Source organism: Cervus canadensis, chromosome 5, assembly GCF_019320065.1.
Source record: "Cervus canadensis isolate Bull #8, Minnesota chromosome 5, ASM1932006v1, whole genome shotgun sequence".
NCBI lineage: Eukaryota > Metazoa > Chordata > Mammalia > Artiodactyla > Cervidae > Cervus > Cervus canadensis.
In genome coordinates, this window is record NC_057390.1 from 78,659,860 (window position 1) to 78,681,840 (window position 21,981).

The 21,981-nt window shown below is 38.1% G+C and overlaps 1 protein-coding gene across 1 annotated transcript in view; it reads left to right on the forward strand.

Annotated features, from left to right (window-relative positions):
- Positions 1-21,981, forward strand: part of NBAS (NBAS subunit of NRZ tethering complex) — a 308,614-nt gene that overhangs the window by 99,594 nt on the left and 187,039 nt on the right. Inside the window, exons 22-23 of the mRNA XM_043469328.1 lie at positions 12,388-12,471; positions 16,726-16,879. Coding sequence (XP_043325263.1) covers positions 12,388-12,471; positions 16,726-16,879 — 238 coding nt within the window. The remainder of the gene's footprint in view (positions 1-12,387; positions 12,472-16,725; positions 16,880-21,981) is intronic.

Sequence of the window (21,981 nt, forward strand, 5' to 3'; positions counted from 1 at the left end):
CACATATATTTAATTAACATATAAATAACTCTGGGATGCACTTTTTCTAATTTCTAATATAGGCCATCTTGTCTAAATATTGTATTTATAATAAGCAAAAGTCTGTTAGGGTCACATTGAATGGGACATGTGTATTCCTATGGTTGGTTCATGTTGATTTTGATAGAAGCCAACACAATTCTGTGTAGCAGTTATCCTTAAAAAATAAATTTAAGAGTCACACTGATAATTTGTAGACAAAAGCATATACATTATTTTAAATGTTTTGACCTCAGTATGTTCCATTGTTTAATCTTAAAAGTTTAGGTACTGTATGTAATAGCTATGGAAAAAATCCATAATCTGTATAAATGTTGGGATCACATGCGTGGTATTGACACATCCTTGATACGAAGGAGTGATGGTATGATGCACTGGAAGGAGCAAAGGCTTTTAGTCAGAATATGGGTGTCTGTCTTGGTTCTGAACTTCCTAGCTGTGTTACTGTTGGGAAGTCCCTTAAATTGTTTGAACTTGAGTTTCGTCAAGTGTGAAATGGGGAAATTGTAAAGGTATGGTAATGGTTCAGTAGCCTGAGATGTATTACCTAGCAGGGTTCCTGGCAGATCGTCAGCATTCAGTATACAGCAGTGGTTGTGTTAATAGCAAATACGGCTGTAGCAGTAGCAACGGCAGTTTTTGGTACAGGTTGATGAGAAGAATGTCATATTTTATTTTCAAGTGTGTTAAGTAGGTTTGCAAAGGACTGATGAATAAGCAAAATATAAAACGGTAATAGGGACTATTCCTCCTTGATGCTGCCGATGCTTTGGTTTCTCATCTGGGACAGCGCCCCTTACCTGGTTTGGGGTACCTGAGATTTTGGACTGTTAATCAAAAAGTTGAGCATTGTTTTAAACAAAGTTTTTAATTTCACTTTTTATTCATTTTTTATTGACTTTATCAACAACTGTTGATATAGGAAATGAACAAATCATAAGTGGGCAATTTGAATTGTTATAAAATGAACCCTCTCCGGTTCACCTTACCCATGAGAGCCACCCTGACTTCTAACGGGACAGCTTGGTTTTGTCAATTAAACATGTGCAGTGGTTTATGAGGACTATTGTACCTAAACTCTGGAAAAGCATAAAGAACTTTTCTTCTCAACAGAAATCAGATTTCTGATGTTCTTTGAATTAAGTGCCTCTCTTATTTTTTTCTAATGCTGACTGTACAATGACATTTTGGATGTTTATATTTAAAATGTTTGTTATAGACAGAATATAATTTTGCCCTTTTATCTGTCAGTTTCTGCTTTTTAATTGGCATGCTTAGACCTAACATTTACAGGCAGACCTCATTTTATTGCACTCTGCTTTATTGTGCTTCACAGATACTGTATCTTTTACAAATTGAAGATTTGGGCAACCCTGAATCAGGCAAGTCTGTTGGTGCCATTTTTTCCAATAGAATTTGCTCACTTTGGTATTCACAATTTAGTAATTTCTGCACTGCTTCGCACTCTTTCATTATTATATTTGTTATATGATCTGTGATCTTTGTTACTATTAAAAAACATTATGACTTGCTGAAGGTTCTGATGGTTAGCTTTTTTTTTTAGCTAAAAGTATTTTAAGACTTTGGTATGTACATTATTTTTTAGATAGTTCCATTGCAAAGTTGATAGACTACACCATAGTGTAAACATTTATGTTTGTTGTTCAATCTCTCAGTCCTGTCTGACTCTTTGTGACCCCATGGACTGGAGTCTGCTCGGCTCCTCTGTCTATGGGATTTCTCAGGTGAGAATACTGGAGTGGGTTGCCATTTCCTTTTCCAGGGTATCTTTCTGACCCAGGGATCGAACCCACATCTCCTGCTTGGCAGGTGGATTCTTTACCACTGAGCCACCTGGGAAGTCCCAACTTTTATGTTTATGTGAAACCAAAACATTCACATGGCTTGTTTTTTTTTTGTGATACTACTTTGTTGCCATGATCTAGAACCAAACCCATGACATCTCCGAGGTCTACATCTTCTTGGATCTACTGAACTAAACTTAGGAAAGTCAGGTCTATTATTTTTTCAAGTATTTTTCTTCTTCCTCTTCCTCCCATCCCCAGTATACATCATCTTTTTTGGGACTCCACTTCCATTTAGGTTAGCCACTTGATTTGTCTCACAGTTTTTTATTTTTGATTTTTATTTTCCAGTCTTTTTCTCCCCCATGTTTTATTTTGGATAGTTCCTGTTTACTAATTTTTTTAGTAAAAAAGTTAACAAATTTTTTTTCAGTGTCTCTTATTAATGATATTAGTGTGTTTTTCATCTTAGCTACTGAAGTTTTTATTCCTAGGAATTAGATTTGGGTCTTTTTAAATTTTCTCCCCCCTTATCCTGTTATTGGTATTTCTTAGAAATTGATTATTCTCCTGGTTATGGGCCATAATTTCTTGCTTTTTTTGCATACCTGGTATTTTTTTTTTTACTGGATACCAGAGATTTAGGTTTGTTCATCTTGCTGGTAGAGTTCTTACCTCAGTTGTTTTAGAGCATGCTTTGTCTTCCCGAATTCTGTTGGTTTATTCAGTCACACCTCTGTGTTTCACCAGGGACCTTACCACGTGTACTTTGAGGTTAGTTTCTCTGTGCAGTTGGTCTGCATAGGTTTCTGAATTTGTAATGGAGTAAATTCATCTGTAGGGGTTTTTAAATCTGAACTTTATAGAATGTGATTTAGCAATGCAGTTACAGGGATATTTATTTGAAATTGTTTTCTTCTTTGTGAATAATTGGGAGTCTTTTTATTCCAGGGTCAGGTCTCTGATCACATTCTAAACTTCCTGTCTTTTTGTGCATGAGTATTTATTATGTACTTAAGAATCTATATAAAGCATGACTCATTTCATTCAAATGCTCCAATGCTTTGCTTTCTTTGTCTTCCTGCCATCTCCAGTTTAGCTTTGAACCTCATCGGCAGTAGCGATGAGTTAGAATAACTTGCACAGCGACACCCACACCATCGTCTTCCCAGTCACAGCCTGTGGAGTTGACACCAGGGCCTCGCACGCTCTCTTCGTTTCCAGTGTTTTCGCTTCAGTCATGATTATTGTTGGTCTGCAGTGTAACTCGGCCTCGACTTAGAAGGTTCATGATGGAAAGGCTGTGGATAGCCTTGCACGGCAGCATCTCAGAGCGAACGGTCTTTCTGCTTCTCTGTTGATGAGAAGCTTAGGGCAGTCCAGTCTCTGTGCTGCTTTATACTCCTACACGCAGGCCGAGAGGCAGCTGCAGTGTACAGTATCGCGATGTTGCTCAAGGCATGGGTATGAGAGAGGGAGTCGTGTGGTCCATTTTAGGAACCAGAAATGTTTGAATAAACCTCACGTACATTACCAAAGTCTTCAGCTACAGGGAAAGCATATTAATCTTGAGATTTAAATACCCCTGTGGTTTTGGGGTAGGTTTGTTTTTTCATTTATTTATTCAGATGTATCTGTCCATCCTTCAGTCTGTCCATCATCCATCCATCCATTAAATATTTAGTGAGGTTTAAATGCATGTCAGGTATTGAACAAAGGATATGAAAATCACTAAAGCTTTGAAGGAGCTTACACTTTAGTAAAGGAGCAGGACATAAATAAATAGTGTAATTGAGTGCACTGACAGTGGTAACAAGTGCATGCAGGGTTTAGTAATATGGAGGAGAGCCTGGTAAGCTGCTTGGTCTGGGAACATCAGAGGAGGTTTCAGGTTTTTGTTTTTTTTTTTTTTTCAATGAGTAGTCTGTTGATTGACACAGTTAAAGAGAACATTATAAATAGGCATGCTATGAATCACACTACTTTTCTATCCGTTTAGATGAGGTTAAAGTGCTGTATTATTTTTACATAGCATATCCACGTTTTTTCTTCCTACTTCCATTATACAGCTTGGTTCTAAAATATACATTTTTCTTTCTTTGAAGAGTTTTTCAAGATTTAGAATCACACAATGTTTCCTTTCTTAAAGAAGTTTTCTAGTTACTTGATGGAATCATCTTGCTGTGATCCTTCTGTGAGTTCGGGACTGAGAGTAGAAAGTGCTCCTACTCTGAAAGACATGTATGCAGATAATTACAGGAGCAGTGAGGTCAGTGCTCAAAGAGTTAGGTATACACTCTTTGCTACGGAGTCTTCTTCTTCAATTGACTTTTATATTTTCCATTCATTATTTATTTATATCTTGACTAAATCTTATATTTCTAGTTCTTAAACTTTTTTGTGGTATTTGTTTCTGAGAGCTCTGCTTTTAGAATTAAAGAGAGTATCAGTGGATATGTTTCTGCTGATCATTGAATCATTTATTTGTTCATTCAGTCAGTGATGAATGTTAAGCTCATAGAGTTTACTTTCCTGCAAATTTATGATCACAGTACTTATTGTGTATTTGAAGATTAAATGAAATAATGCCTTTATATAAATTTAGTTAAAATGAGTATATGTACTTGCTGTGCATGTAACATTGCTGGGAGTTGTGGTAGATGGAAAGGAGTATTTACGAGAAAGGAATATTTACTTTTAGTAGGGATACAAAATATGTATTAGGAAATTAAAGAACTCCATGGAAACGTAAGACAAATGTACCATCTTATGTATATTATCATAAGTTTAAATAGGAGTAAATGCCAGGAGAATTGTTCAGTTATTAGTAGTGAGAATTGAGACCTGGAAGAAAGCAACCCAGACTGGAATGGTCATAGAAACACCTGAGAAAAGCCAGAATTTAAGCTAGAAGAGGTGGGGTTCAGATAGATAGGACATCCTAGTGTCTGAGAGCAGAGACTCTGGAACCAGACTTGCCTGGATTCAAATCCTAGCTGCAGCGTTGTAATTGTGTGATTTTATGAGTTAGGATGCTGTCTGTCTTTCAAGATTGCTGACTTTGTGTGTGTGTGTATAATAATATAGGATTTTGTAGTTGTTCTTACAGACTGTAAGCATTTTCTAAGTGTCAGCTATAGGCCAGACAAGGTTGGATAGATAGTCCAACTTTATAGATAGTCCACACACTTTATAGATAGTGTGTGAAATGTCCGTTCAGTGCACGTCTATAAGCAGGAATATGCAGAGATTTTGAAGGGCAGTGACAAGGAAATCAGTCTTGCTATGGCTTAGGATCTGCATGAGCATAATTTGTGCTGTTTTATTTGGTGATAGGAATAAAAAGCAGATAAAAAATTCTTTCCCTAACTTTTTGTTCAAACTCTGTTAGCACCACAGCCTGATATAGGGTCAGGGTTTATAATGTATGTTGATACAATTCATGAATATTTTGGTTTATTTCATTAGTTTTGTAGTTGCTAAGTTCAGATGTCATACACTTTATCTTTGTTGTGCATTTTATTGTGTTGCTCTCTGGAAGTAACGTGAAATAAAGGCCTTACACTTATTCTCTCTACCGGTTCTGGTCCGTCCAAGTAACACAGAACACAGAATGAAATCGATTGGGTTTCTCTCCTACCTCCTCCCTTTTGATAGCCAAGGGCATGTAGTTTTGGGCCTCTCCAGTGTGAGAACAGTCCTCGTCAGTTCTCGCGTGACCGAGACTCTGGCCCCACGGCACCATCGCCCTTCCTTTCCTGGTGGCTCTCCAGGCAGCACGGAGAGGCAGTCTCTCCTCCTGAGGGCCTTCAGTTGTCTCCTTCGAAATCAGTCATCTGGTCAAGGGGCAGTGGGAGTGCTGGCGGTGCAGAGGGGGATTTTCATGCCATTGATGTCTCTATTCATCCTTCACCCCTTGTTGTATTGGCATTAAGTACCTATGTGAATATCATCCTTTCTCAGTTACTTATAATTAGCTTTTCTGGGAATTTCTTCAATGATTCTCCATTGAAGTTTGTGGCTTTCCATTAAACTTTAATGATTTAATGGCTAGTTCTCCTTAGAAATAATCAAATCATCCTTTGTTCATGGTTAAATATTTTCAAACGATTGCAATCATTTGGGAGAGAGATAATGCCTTGTGGCACTTGTTTAGTCGCTAAATCATGTCTGGCTCTGTGCCCTTATGGACTGTAGCCCGCCAGGCTCCTCTGTCCATGGGATTTTTCAGGCAAGAATACTGGAGTGGGTTGCCATTCCCTTCTTCAGTGGATCTTTTGGTGCAGGGTTGAACCTGCTTGGCAGATGGATTCTTTACCACCAAGCCCCCGGGAAGCCTGTGGCATTTACTACTACCCTTTAAATCAGCTCCTCAGATTTTCTTGTCACTGTTTCTTGCACTGGCCAGGTGCCCACCCAATTTGATGTCAGCGGGGTTTATTGCCATTAGGCATTTGTAAATGTAATCATTCGTATAATCATTAATGTGGTGTTACTATTTATCATATAGTAGATCTTGAAATGGCAACCAGTCACATATATCCTGTATTTCACTATCCATGAAAAACCTTCTTGGTGGTGTTCATAATCTTGCTGCTTTTTATGGCGGCTGAGTGCTTAATATATATGAGGTACTGTTCAAAAGGCCTTCTGTGTTCTAATTTGATCCTTCGCAAATTCAGATTCTTATTATACCTATTTGACTAATGAGGAAATTGAAGCACATGCAGATTGAGTAACTTGATCAAGATGACATGGCTCTGCAGGGTGGTATCACAGGTCTAACAGATTAGACGTCTAAGAGCATGCTCTACCTTTTGGATTAGAATTCAAGAAAACATGGCTCTAGTCTCATTTTTGTTTTGAACATTAATGAATGCTACAATATTTACTAAATAGATGAGGCATTTGGGTCCCAGGGATTTAGTGGTGAAGGAGAGTTCAAGTCCTAGTGTGGTGGGTTTTTTTCTTTTTCTTTCTCATGTTTATCTTTGACACATTGCTCTCACCTGAGAATGCTGTTAAATTTCAGGATACCTTATTAGCCTAGTCTCTGCTTCATAAGCCACTTACTAATGAAATTGAATCCCATTGATCTAGAGGAGAACTCTGATGCTTTTAAATTGTTTTTTCTCCCAACTTGGTGTTCTGAGTGACAACTAGTTTTTTAATTGGTTTCCCATTGATTTTCTGATCAAGTTTGACTTGTTCAGTGATGGTAATCACATGTACTTATCCATGTAGGGCCCAATTATTATTTTTATCCTTTCTTTTCTAGAACATTTTCTTCTATGCTAAATAAGGGGAATAAATATAACTTCACATCTTTAAATCAGTGCCTGAAAGGTGGCAATTAATCGCAGTACTCTTGTCTGTTTAGCTTTTTGTTTCCAAAGCATAGCATGTGAATAAAAGAACTTTTTGAGAGTTTATTCATGATAAAATTTCTTTGAAATAAAACATTTATATTTAGTGTGAGAAATAATTGGTGAGAAAACAGTTGAACATAATACAACTTGTTAGTCATTCCTTTCCTGCTGACAGATAAATGTTACCTTCAGATGAAACCAGCAAAGTTTATTGTTTGGAATAAAACAATGAGCAGGGCTCTAATATAAAGAATCCTGAAATTAAGCAGAAGCAGCCATTACTTTGTAAAGAGGTAATTTCAGTGTCAACAAAGGTCCGTCTAGTGAGTCAGTCAGTCAGTCAGTCAGTTCAGTCGCTCAGTCGTGTCCTATTCTTTGCGACCCCATGAATCGCAGCATGCCAGGCCTCCCTGTCCATCACCAACTCCCGGAGTTTACTCAGACTCATGTCCATCGAGTCGGTGATGCCATCCATCCTCTGTTGTCCCCTTCTCCTCCTGCCCCGAATCCCTCCAAGCATCAGGGTCTTTTCCAATGAGTCAGTTCTTCGCATGAGGTGGCCAAAGTATTGGAGTTTCAGCTTCAGCATCAGTCCTTCCAATGAACACCCAGGACTTACCTCCTTCAGGATGGACTGGTTGGATCTCCTTGCAGTCTGTCTAGTCAAGGCTATGGTTATTCCAGTAGTCATATATGGATGTGAGAGTTGGACTATAAAGAAAGTTGTGCACCGAAGAATTGATGCTTTTGAACTGCGGTGTTGGAGAAGACTCTTGAGAGTCTCCTGAACTGCAAGGAGATCCAGCCAGTCCATCCTAAAGGAGATCAGTCCTGGGTGTTCATTGGAAGGATTGATGTTGAAGCTGAAACTCCAATCCTTTGGACACCTGATGCGAAGAGCTGACTCATTTGAAAAGACCCTGATACTGGGAAAGATTGAGGGCAGGAGGAGAAGGGGATGACAGAGGATGAGATGATTGGATGGCATCACTGACTCAATGAGTTTGGTAAACTCATTGAGTTTACCATGTCGTGTTTACGACATGAGTTTGGATAAACTCCGGGAGTTGGTGATGGACAGGGAGGCCTGGCGTGCTGCAGTCCATGGGGTCGCAAAGAGTCGGACATGACTGAGCGACTGAACTGAACTGAATTTAAGTTTACCATGTACTTCATTTTTTTTTTTAAAGTGGGGATGATGCATTTAAATTTACAGTCTTCCCTAGCAAAGTGGAAATAGAAGAAAAAGATGAAATAAAGTGTATATAAATATTCCTTTGTGTTTATAGAACTGAGATTCAAATCAGTTTTGCACCTAACCAAACTTTGTACAGCTTTCTGAAAGGAACAGCTGTGTTTTCTAGGGTTTTTTTTTTTTTTTTAAACCATGTTTTTTATCTAACGCACTTAGTGATGAGTTTACAGGGCTAATATTTTTGTTGTAAACAGAATTAATAAAAAGTTTTCCTCTAAATTTTATTAAGCATTCTGTTACTTTGTGAAAGAATAAGTAGCTAAAAGTTGGGCATTTTCAAGATGCAAATGATAGAACTAATCAATCATTTTGAATTGTAAAGAATGGTCAGGTTTAGGGAAATACGTATTCTGAAATCTTTTTACCCCCATCAGTATAACATGACATGTTAAATTCTCTAGATTGTAGATGTATACAATCACCAGTATAGATTTTGCCCTTTCATTAGGATGATAGTCTGTATCGAGAAAGTATTCTTATTCTCATTCTCAGATCACAGATTCCATGTAAATATACCTCCTCAGTGTATCTGTAATCTTTTTTATTGCTCTATTCCAATTTTGAATTTTTGTGATGCTTATGAGATCACTCTAAAAAAAAGTCTTTGTGGTGTCCGTTAATTCATTTGACATATTATTTTATAGTCTTCTAAATGTCAGGCACCATTTTAGGCTTGAGGATGTGGCAATAGACAAAACAAGGAAAAATGCTGCCTTTAAGGAATTTATATTCTGCCTGAGGAAGAAATCCTATGTCTTCCTTAAATGTTATCACTTGATTTATGATAAAGAACTTAATGGTGTTTTTATAGCAAGCACCTTAAATTCCTAAAATTTGTCCAAAAATAATTTGCTTTGTATAAGCATCCTGGAAGGAAAAGCACAGAAACGTTTCTGTTTTTGTGTAACTGTTGGTGATCAAACCTAAGATGAAGCCATATTTGGTGGGAGTTAGTTTCCTGATCCTGCTGGTGATGAGATTGGTTTTGTATCTCAGTTTACATGTGTCCTTTAAATATGCATATAAAAGGTCCTTATTGGGGTGTCTGAATTAAAATATGAGAAGGTTTGTGTTGCCCTCTGCTTGTGCACAGTCTGACTGGTACCTCTGTCTAGCCTGGTGGCCGTCTACTAGCCAGGAGGGTAAGCTTTGGATTCTGCCAGGTTGTGTTTAAATCTGTGGCTCTGTCATTTATTGACTTCATGAGGAGAGGCAAGTAAACTTGGGCCTCAGGTTTCTCATTATAGTTTAAGGAGGATAATACCACTGCACTAAGTGGGACCAAGTTAGGTATTGCATATTACAAGCAGTTTATCGTATCTGGTCCATAGTGAGAAATCAGTAAATATTAAAGGTTATGCTATTGCTGACTATTCCTAATATATTATTGTTAGTATTCTTACCATTATATCAGTGGTAATCATATTTAAAAACATGTAGAAACATTTAGTTGTGCTGTGCCCTGAAAATGGAGCAAACATGCTTCATCAACCTACGTCTCTTTAGGCCTGCTTTTTGGAGTGAGTCTCAGAGCAGAACTTGTCTTTAATGTGTGTTTTGATAAAAATAGGCATGTTTTCTTACCCATTTCAGTTTATTGAAGGTTGACAAAGTCTTACAATTTTCTAGTCTTTTTACCAAATTTTTCTAGTCTTTTTACCAAACATTTACCAAATAAATGTTACTTTGTTCAGAGCCCCACACCATTACTGATCATTTTAGTAGTAATCCTTATATGTAATATGTACTTTATAGAGAAAATGCAAATCTCAACTTACGATAAATTTCTCTCAGTCTTTTGGAAGACATTTTATGTAGCTTATGGAACCATGTCTGCTTTAATTAAAAAAGGCGGTAATAGTTTGCTGGATTAATTTTTTCCTTGTTCATCAATTCATTGATACAATTTATTCTTAAGTTGGAAGAGTGAGCATTATTATCATCATTGTATCCAAATGTTATCTTTTCTACCTATTCAGTGATCTGTGATAAAGTATTAGTTACTGATGTGGAAGGAAATAAAATAGTTTTTTACTTGGTGACAAATGAAATACTGTGATTGTGGTATCTATTGTAATTAATCGTCTATACGACTCTGAAATTTAAAACCATGAAGTCACATGCCTTCAGAAATGTATCTTTGGTTTGCTAAGACATTGCATGCTAGCTAAAAAGTGGGTAAAATGCTCTTTTAAAAACAATATAATTAATTTCTTATGTATATCTAACAGGGAACTTTGACTTCAGAAAATTTGCAATAATAATAATAACTTCAACAGTCGTGTCTGACTCTTTGTGACCCATGGAGTGTACAGTTTATGGAATTCTCCAGGCCAGAATACTAGAGTGGGTAGCTGATCCCTTCTCCAGGGGATCTTCCCAATCCAGCGATCTAACCTCGGTCTCCTGCACTGCAGGCAGACTCTTCACCATTTGAGTCACCAGGGAAGCCCATAGATGATGCTATAGATAGATAAATTAACTCTGCTGATTTCCAGGTCTTCACAGCTTCTCTGTTTCTTGTAACCGCCCCCAGCAGTCTCCTGCTCCTATCTACATAAAGACTGATCCTCCTACCTTTTCCCCAAATGCTTATGAAGTATTTTTTGTGTAAGACCTGTCCCATAGCTTAGGAAGATAAGAAACTGCAAAACCTCATACTATACAAAAGTGCAGTCCTTTCTCTGAGGCTATGATAAATTTTAGGAAAGTACTACCATGGATACTCAAATATGAGATAAGATGTTTTATTGCACTATAAAAGCAAGGTGATTGAAGTTGGTTTTTAGAATTTTTGTCTTCATTTTTAGTTCAGGATGTTTGTGTTGTTTTCATAGATTTACGGAATATTAGAGCTAACAGGTACTTTAGTGGTGATGTTTGAAGTGCTTCACTTTAGAAAGTCATGTGCCAAGTACTGTACAGTTGGTTAAAAGACAGGTAGGTTTATGCTTTCCTTGTCTCTTCCTTCATAGCACTTTGCTCTGCTGTCTTACTTCACTATCATTACTTCATTTTTCCTTTTTAATTTGTTCTTAACACCATGCAGTCAGGACTTGTCTTTGCCTCTTACATTTTCCTTCTGTCATTTATTGGTGGTATTTTAACCTGCAGAAATTATTTCTTCACTCTGATTATTAGCTAGGTCCTCTTAGCCTGGTCCCTGGTATCTCAGCTGGTAAAGAAGCTGCCCGCAATGAGGGAGACCTGGGTTCAATCCCCGGGTTGGGAAGATCCTCTGGAGAAGGGAAAGGCTACTCAGTCAATATTCTGGCCTGGAGAATTTCATGGACTGTATAGTCCCCGGGGTTGCAAAGAGTCAGACATGACTGAGCGACTTTCACTTCAGTTCTGGCTGTTAGGCTATCCAGTATAGGCGCTACCAGCCACAGGTAGCTATTTAAATTTTAAATAAAATTAAATAAAATTAAATAGTATTAGAAGTTTCTTGGTATCAGTGTCACATTTCAAGTGATTGATATATGTAACTTAGCAGTTACTGTATTGGATAACCCAGTTAGAGAACAGTTCTGTGATCACAGGAAGTCAGGTTGTACAGTGTTTGAGAGCAGGGGACCATTTATGTTAGCATTAAAAACATAAAATACGGAGTTTTGATAAATATTTTAGAATGTTTGAGTGAACTCACAGCCATACCACCTTTAGTTTCTTGTTAACTTTTTTGTTTTAAATTTTCCTTTTCTTTTTGAACCATTTTATGGTCAAAGAGAAATCAGCAGTTTTGTATTTTTTATTTGTCTATTGTATATGATATGTATCATGTACTACTTAAGATACCATAAAAAGAAATCTTGGAGGTTTAAGGTTATAGGATTACTTTTATGTTATGTTCCTTGTGTTTCCAGTCATTGAGGTAATGTGTATTTTAAATGTATGTGCTTTTTTTTGATATTTTAAGTTATGACGGTGATTCCTTGATGATTGTTCCTTGGCACGAACATAAGCACCGAGATGAAGACTGGTGTGAGAAGCTGGAGTGCCGGTAAGAATGAGCCAGTGGGAGATCTCTCATGTCTTTGTAGGATGGATGAGTAGAAGGCCCAGTGCAGGTGGTGTGTGGTGGGTGGTGGTTTATTTGATGGTTGAGGGACGTTTTTTAACAGCTTGACTTTACTCAAGGTATGTTGGAAAATTTAGTGGAAAAATATTGAATGGCTACCAAGGAGTTATTCTACAAGTGGTCCTTAGGTAACTACTCTTTTCATTCTGAGACATTCCTTTTCAATCTTTGACATGTACAGGTGTGTTTTTCATAGCTGTTATTGTGGTATGTGTGCAATTTTGTTCTGGATTCAGTTTTAATTTTCACTTTTATAAGACTTTACCATGGAAAGCCTCAGAACATTGAGGCATCAAGGTCTACAGAAGCTTGTGGGCGATGAGGTGTGGGGCTGAAAGCCTGTGCAAGGGGCATTTGAATCCCTTTACTGCCTTACTCCTCAAATGCTCATTGCTCATTTTTACATTTGATATGAGTCATCTTATATTTTTACATTTTTTTAAAAACTATGTGTATGAACTGTCTGATAAATGATAAATAAAAACCCTAAGCAGTAGTGTGATCATTGCAAGTGAAATTTGGGACTTTCTTCATGTTGGCATTAATGTTGGCAGTCCCCCTTCATTCTGTATCTTTCACTGTTGATATCTGAGTGCATAGCATATCTAACTCCTAGTTAACCTTTTTCACACTGATGAGTTTGATTATAATAGCAATTGAATGCCCTGTGTTTTTGCTGTTATGTGCTTTTAAAATTTTTAAAAATTTTTTATTAAAGTTCTGTGTAGTTGCAAATAGGTTAAAAGTTTTAAGATTTTCTGCAAATCTTGTTAAAAAAGCAAAAGTCATACTCCTTTGTTCCCCTTTTTTGTATCCTGCTCTCCTGAAGCAACTAATTTGAATTCTTTTAAAGGATTGTTCTGTTATTTACTCCAGTCTGTGAATAACAGAATGGTATAGCTACTTTTTGATGTTTTTAGTCCTGGCTGTTATCTATGGACTTGCTTCAGTGGAAGATAGTGGTTTCGTTTCTTTTGCTCCATATGCTCCCTTCCTTTTTGAGCATTTATGTGACCCTCACTCCCCTTTAATCTTTTACCGTCATTTCAGTGTCATTTCAGGAAAGTGTGGAGCTTAATGCATGGTATGTATCAGCCATATTTAACTGGAAATCCACAATTAGCATGGGTAATGAGAGATTGAAGATGGAGATAAGTTGAAAAAGGTGGGAGATTGATGCCAGTGGATACAGTAGGAGGGAAGGTGTGTGTGGTCCTCACTTTAAGATGGTGCTTTTTGAGGAGAGCCCCGTTCCAGTCTCCTGATGCTTCCCAGTTCTCCTTAGCCTGTGCCTTCTTATGATTCTGAGAAGGAGATAAGAAGGAATAAGGGCATTTCTTCTCAGACAGTAGTAAGCTAAACTTGCTGTGCTGGGTCTCTTAAAACTGTAAAAATGAAAAGCTAGGAAAAGGCTGACAGAAGAGAAGATGCTTTTGAAGATGATACAAATTTTCAGGACATTTCTTTTTTAATTCATCCATTTTATTGCCTCTCCCCTACCCCCTAACCATTTCTCCCACCTTGCACCCTCCACCTCTGGCGATTACCAGTCTATTCTCTGTATCTGCAAGTGAGGTTACAGGATACCTTGTGGCTTTTTCATTTACAGTTGCCCCTTGAACAACAAAGGGGTTAGTGGGGCCTGACACTCCGTGAAGTCAAAAGTTTGCCTGTGATTTATAATCCATCTTCCCTCCATACCTGAGGTTCCCCATCTATGGATTCAGCCGCCCATGGGTGGTGTAGTACTATAGTATTTACTGTTGGAAAAAAAAACTGTACATAAGTGGACCCACACAGTTCAAACTCATGTCGCTCAAGGATCTGCTGTAATTCTGTCCTCTGCTCGATTCAAGAATACTGAAGGAAGAAAAACATGTTTCTGTATTCATGAAGTATATCATCTAGCAGGAAAGATGCTGCTGCAATAAATTACTAATGTGATGAGTGTTATAAAAGTGAAGTACAAGGGCCACTGGGAGACCTAAACTTGGTGGAGGTCAAGGAGGGTTTCCCACAGGAAGTGGTGTGAAATCTGAGATTCGAAGATTTCGAATCTGAATTCGAAAGATTTAGCTCAGTGGACGGTGAGTTTGGCTTATGAGGGAAGGGAGTGTTTTAAGAGAGGGAAGAACATTTGGGAGGCTCAAGGCGAAGGCCCCTTTAAGGGCTGAAAGTAAGACCTGTATTATTGAAGTGTACAGGACAAAAGTGACACTGGCACCAAGATGAGGCTAGAATATTCTAAGGCAGATGACAGGCTATACAAATAGTCACGAGGATGATAGAATCATGTTTCTGTTTTAAAAAAGATAACTATTTCCTCGAGATAGCGTGAATTCAGTTTTGATCTTGTTGCACTTGAAATGCCTAAGAGCAAATAGAAGGAGAATTTTGGTGCTTTCAAGTGAAGTCTGGGTTAGGGGTGAAAACATGGTGGTGAATTTATATTGCGGAGTCTACCAGGAGACCTAGAGAGAGTATAGTGAGATGACAGGAGAGCTGGAGAATTTGGAAGAGGTAGCATTTAACAGTCGGCTCTGGGAGGAGAGTCTAGCGGAGATGACTGTGAGAAGGAGCAGCCAGAAGGATGGGACGTGTGTGGCTTGACAGTACGGCATAACGGTGTGGCGTGCTGGAACGGAAGACAAGCATGTTTCCAGAAGGAGGAAAGGTTCAAATTCACCGTGCTGAGAGGGCAGTAAGTTAAGGACTGAAAACAAAAATATGTCAAAGGAACTCTTACGTTGCTTGTGGGTATTTTTCCCCTGAAATGGGAAGATTTCAGGAGATTGGGTGTGACTTTTATGTGTCAGAGATGAGGAGAAATCACAGGTCAGATGTTAATGACAGTTGTGAAACTAGTTAAATGACTACCCAGCTGTAACTACGCTAGGTAGTCTAAGGCATGTGGATAAAACACCCAAATATTTGTGAGCTTTGGGTATGGTCAGATATTAAAAGAGCTAATAATTCCAATGAAAAGAGTACCTAAGTAAATAAAAGTTAAATACCTGCTCTGTGCCAGACAATATTCTCTGCATATTTTATTTATATTATTTTGAAAATTCTTGCATGGTGTTATTCCCCATTTTTGATATGAATAAAATGAATCTTAGACTAGGTTTAACTAATTGTTGCAAGATTTCGCAGCTTTCAGTGATAGAATTGCATTTCAGTGCTGACTCCAAAGCACATCCCCTTATCTTAGTAATAATTATACCACTTGTTATTTACTGGCTTACTTTAGGGACTTCCCTGGTGGCTCAGTGGTAAAGAATCTGCCTGCTCTGCGGGAGGCCTGGGTTTGATCCCTGGGTCAGAAAGATCCCCTGGAGAAGGGAATGGCAATTCACTCCAGACTTACTTTAGATGAATGAATGTCCCTAATGGAACATGGTCTTTCCCCCTGTTTATATCTGAAATATCTTAGTTTAAGTTGTTATTTTTTTCCTTTTTAGTTCTTAACCATTGAAGAGAATTGGCCAGCAGCATCCTCGTAAAAACGCCTCATAATCCGTGATCCCTGTGATGTTTTCTTGTGTACCTCCCTTTAATGTTGTTTCTTTTCCCCTCCTGTTGGCAGATAATATAGAGCAGTTCCTAACTTTGCAAATATCAGTGCATTACTATGTTGCCGATACCTACTAAAGTTATATTAGCAACATAAATAAGGCATATTTTCCTCTTGTTTTTATGAAGTTTGGAAAGAAGGCTTTTTAATTTACATTTGGCTGAGAATCACCTCGGGGTGTCTTTACTAAACCAGGCCTGGCTGGCCACCAGAGTCACTGCGGTTTAGTTGGCCTGTGGCAGGTATGCCGCCATGTGCATTTTAAAGCTACCCAGGGTGAGTCTGATTTTATTTAATACTTGCTTGATTGATTTGGGGCATATATATATTTTTTAATTTACTGTCTACTCTGATTTTTTTTTTAATTGGGAGAACTAATAGGAAACTAAGGCATCCTGCATATTTCCCATTTATCTTGTGTGCCTGTGCATATAGGAAAACGCGCACAAACACACCCTCCCAACAAGGGTGTCCGTCCATCCAGCCATCCTGCCAGTCTCGGTCACTGCTCTCTCCCTGTCTCTGTCCCCCTCTGTTTCTCCCTCATATACTCACCTCCCCCAGCATCTCAGCCAGTTGTTTGTCCTTCCTGTGCCCTGCAGAATGGTGGTTGAGCCAAGTCTTCCGGATGAAAGTGAGTTTCTGTACGCCGCACAGCCCGTGCTGCTGAGGTACCGGAGCGCCCGGCTGGCGGTGGCGGAGGTGATGGACTGGTACCGGAACAGAGCGGAGGAGATAGAACATTACGCCCGGCAGGTGAGGCCGCAGTGCTGCGTCGGATGCTCTGCGTTTAGCAAGTGTCTGGCTGCAAACTGCAGAGCCCGGGATCGTGTGCGCAGTTTGCAAGGGGTGAAATGGGTGTTTCTCAATATCTGTATTCCTTTATTCTTTGCCTCAGAAGCTTTTATGTTTTTTTTTTTTTGATTCCTAAAGAGCAAATACACACAAAAAAAGTTGTTCAAAAATCTTTCTTTATAAAGTATAAGCTGCAAAGTATGTATATACTGTTACAGATTTTCCATGTACGCTTAATAGACTTCATAGCATTTTAATTTAAAAGATTTTTTATCAACATTGAAATGCTTGATTAGTCCCCTATCTTGTTGCAGAAATGTAGTTGATGATGACTTTGCTTTTCAGGAACTCTGTTTGAACCTCCATTTCTAATGCTTCTCTGAAATCCAAGACATAATTTCTCTGTTTCCCATGAAGCTGTGATGTGTCCCAGCTTCATCAGAGAGGGGTGTGGAAGAGAGAGATGAGGGTTATACCAAAGCTTGTGAGTGTGTGAAGGTCGTTCAGTCGTGTCTGACTCATCGCAACCCCGTGGACTGTGGCCTGCCAAGCTCCTCTGTCCGTGGAATTCTCCAGGCCAGAATACTGGAGTGGGTAGCCGTTCCCTTCTCCAGGGGAATCTTCCCAACCCAGGGATCGAACCCAGGTCTCCCTCATTGCAGGCGGATTCTTTAACTACTGAGCCACTAGGGAAGTACCGAAGCTTAGGAGATCTAAAAGAGAATCTCTTCCACTAATAGACCTTGTGACTCTGGATCTGCTTGCTGCCTACCTTTCCAGTACCTTGGTTTTTTCAGGGGCTTAGATCTTACCAGAGTTAGTGACAACAAAGAAAATCATCCAGGAGAGACCATTAAAAATTCCACTAATTGAATTTTCTGCAAATGGAAGCGAAAGTTGTCTTTATCCTGGTGGATAGAAGTTGGCAGTTCGGAGCAAAGAATGGCAGGATGCCCCTTGAAATCTCATCCAGGGTCTGGCCAGTGGGTGTCTTTTTCATTCTACTTGTAGTCTTTTCTTTGGACTTCCTGTCCTAACATCAGGTTTTCATTTGAAGGACCATTCCAGAAGGTCTGAAGAGCAGTTGCACTGTAGGAAGGAAGAAACCCCTTCGTTTAAACTTCTAGTCAGTGTATCTGGCATGGCCCTGTGTCTCCATTTGATAGCCTTCTTTAATTTCTGCTTAGTCTTAATTCCTGTTTTTAGTATTCATAGAATTGAAGATGAATTATTTTCTGGAGCTGATGGGATTATTATAGATCCAGCTTTTTCGAGGGTGGCCAAGAATATATATGATTGACTTTTTCAGGTTTTTGAAAATTACTGAGGACATTTGAAAATGTTTAGAATTCTAAGATACCAGAATGAAAAATTCTCTGGAGGGTTCTGGTCTGATTTTCTATGTTATAGGTAGACAAACAGATTCACAGAGAAGAGAGTGAATAGCTTGCTCAGGGACACACAGTAGCAGAACCAGATGGAATCCTGGTCTCTGCACAGTCTTTCTTATGAAGTCCATATAAAAATGGACAGTTGCACAGATCTTAATGGCTGAAAGCAAGATAAATTAATCTAAAAAAGTGGTTCTCAATTCTCAGATCCATAGTATTTTTTTCTGTAGCAACTATTTTGTAATACTTCCTTACTATCCTGATGTGAGAATCATGGACATAATCATTTACATAAACAGTTTCCAAAACATTAACGCAGTGACTTAACTGTGATACATAAAATCTATAAATGCTTCATCATGAGTACACTAAAAAAGTGACTAAAGTCCGTGAGAAATCACTTTGAACAAGACAGCTGACATTTGCCGATAGATTGAGGGGTATTGCTGAATTAAACATCATGAATGGAATGTGATCAACTCATGGTAATTTTTTTTTTTTTTTCAGGATATTTGAGAAGGTAGGCAGGGATTAGGGTGATGTGGTTGTGTAGGACTGCCCTACACACTGTGGGACGTCTGGCATCCTGGCTTCCCCCCACTTAATGGTACAAGTTCTGCTAATACTTAGGAAAGGCAGAACTGCCTCCTCTGAGTTTCAGAACACCCTCTGGTGGACAGTACTGCTCCTGTTAAAAACTGTAGTCTTAGACCAATATCTTGCATCTGTAAATGACCAGTTCATAGGGGTCACGTTAAGCAAAGGCCTTATTTGTTGATTCAGGAGAAACTTAACCTGGTAATAATTGTTGAAAGTTATCAAGTGAGTCAAAGAGGTACAATTTTTGTAGTTTGTATAGGCAAATCTAGGTTGTATACCATGTAGATAGATCCCTTTTAAGAACAAAGTCATCATTTGATTTACAGGAATTTATAAATACGTATAGTTGACTATTGTCTCTGGCTTATGAGAAAAGGGATCTTGTTTGAACCAGTTTTGTTGGAGCACTTTGTGGTTTTTAGCTGAACTTCTAGATGTAACACTTGTTATTTTTTGCCTTTTTGAAAGTGGCCAATGTTTTGAGCATGAGGTGATATCTCACTGTGGTTTTGATTTGCTTTTGCCTAATTTTCATGATTTTCAACATCTTTTCACATGCCTGTTGACTGTATGTCTTCTTTGGAAAATGTCTGTTCAGCTCCTATGCCTGTTTTTTAATCATGTTTTTGTTTCTTGTGTTGATTTGTGTGAGTTCTTTATATATTTTGGATATTAACCCTTTATCAGATAAATGATTTGCAAATATCTTCTCCCATTTGGTAGGTTGTCTTTTCATTCTGCTGATGGTTCCCTTTGCTTGCAGGGCTCTTTAGTTTTGACATAGTTCTACTAATTTGTTTTTTCTTTTGTTTCCCTTGCCTGAGGATAGATCCAGAAAGATTTTGCTAGACTGATATCAGAGAATGTTCTGCCTCTGTTTTCTTCTAAAGGTCTTAGAGTTTCAGGTCTTACATTCAAGTCTTTAATCCATTTTGAGTTGATTTTTTTATATGGTATGAAATAATAGTTTTACTTTCATTCTTTTGCATGTGGTTGTCCAGTTTTCCCAACACCATTTATTAAAGAGACTGTCCTCTCTCCATTGTATGTTCTTTGCTCCTTTGCCATAAATTAATTTGTCCATGTATATTGGGTTTATTTCTAGACTCTCAATTCTGTTTTATTGATTTGTATGTCTGTTTTTCTGCCAATACCAATTTTAGTGTTTAATGACTGAAATTAGTGTTGCAAAATATTTATTCAGGTTTTTAAAAAATAGCACTGACAAAGGAAAAGACCTATACTGGAATGCAAAATAAATTATTTTTTCACTTCTTTATTTGGTTGTTTTATTAATAACTTATTTTTTAGACACATTTTTGGTTTATAGAAAAATTGAGTAGAAAGTCCAGAGTTGCCATATACTCTCCTCATCCCCCCATCCATTTACTAGTTATCTCTGTTAACGTCTTTCATTTGAGTAATATGTTACAATTGATGAACCAAGATGTCTTAGTGGGCAGGTGGATAAATACAGTGGTACATCCACACAGTGAAATATTACTCAGCTCTAAAAGAGAGGTGAGCAAGCAAGTCATGAAAAACAGTGGAGAAATCTAAAATGCATATTCTGAGTTAAAGAAGCCAGTCTGAAAAGGCCACATACTGTTTGATACTGGTTGTGTGACATTCTGGAAAAGGCAAATGATGGAGGCAGTAAAAAGTTCAGTGCTTGCCAGAGGTTGGTGGTGGCGGGGTGAATAGACAAAACACAGAAGATTTTCAAGGCAGTGAAAATACTATGTTACCATAATGATGGGTACCTGTCATGCATTTGTCCAGATCCACAGAGAGGAAGCTCCAAGGGTGAACCCTCATGTAAACGGTGAACACTGAGTGATAATGGTGTGTGACTAGGTTCATTGACTGTAACAAAGGCGCTTCCATGGTGGGGAGTACTGGTGATGTGGAGGCTGCGTATGTGTGAGGGCAGGGTTAATGTGGGCCGTCTCCGTACTTCCTGCTCATCTTTGCTGTCAACCTACAGCTGCTCTAAAACATGAAGTCTATTAAAAACAAAAGCGGAAAAAAATTAGCACTTTCTGAAATATAAAATTTTGAAGTCTAATTATAATTTCTAGACCTCTTGATTTCTGTTTTAATGATTAAGAATAATTATAAAGAGAGGAAAGTGGTTTGGTGATGCTTTATTTAGTTGGCTATATACTTTCTTTCATCGCTTTTAGTTATTTAGAAACGCTCATAATTGAGATACTGTTCTTTAGCTTTGTTTTATGTATCGATGTTTCATTAGGTTTGTGCTACAATCGAAGTGGTATCTGACACAGTTTTATCTTTTTCATTTTTAGAGATTTATTTGATGTAGGACTACTTCTTCCTCTGTGCCTATTTGGCTTTTGAAAACTTGTTTGTTGGTTTACGAAAATGTGTACATTTAGCGGTGACATTTATCTAGTAAGGGCTTGGGGTATGTGGTATAATTATGTAAGTTGTAGTAGATCCTGCTTTAAGATGTCAATAATTTGATTTTCAAACATTGTTACTTTGGTAAGTATTTTGGAAAGCAACCAATTCAGAGTTGATATTAGAAATCCAGATCTGGATCACAAAATGGGTGAGTTTCAGATTGCTGATGTGCTGCATGTTCAAGCAAGTTAAAGTTGTGCTTGAACAAAGTTGTGTTCTGTGCATCAGGTTTCTTCATACTTTCTGAGATTTTCTGAGTTTTTTTAAAAAATTGGTATACAGGTAGATGCGGCCTTTCTCACATTAAATGTACTTTTGTTGGGGGTACTGCCAGATCCCTTCTCTTTTGCCTTATGCCTTCTCTATCAGTAGTTTTCCCCCTTATGTTTATTTTCACCACTGTTTTCAATTGAACATGCAGTTCTCCTTCTTTTTTTTAGACCTCCTTATCTGTCAACTCCTGAGTCTCGGAAGGGCTTTGGGTGGATCTATAACACTGCTTGGAGTTTTTTCTCTGCACTGTGACTGTTCCCTCTCCCCGTTTTTTGCTCTTTTCTCTCACCAATGCATCCCTCATTATTTTTAGCAATGACTGTGATTTGTATTTAATGGAGAAAGCTGAGAAATCATTTCCATTTGCCCTAC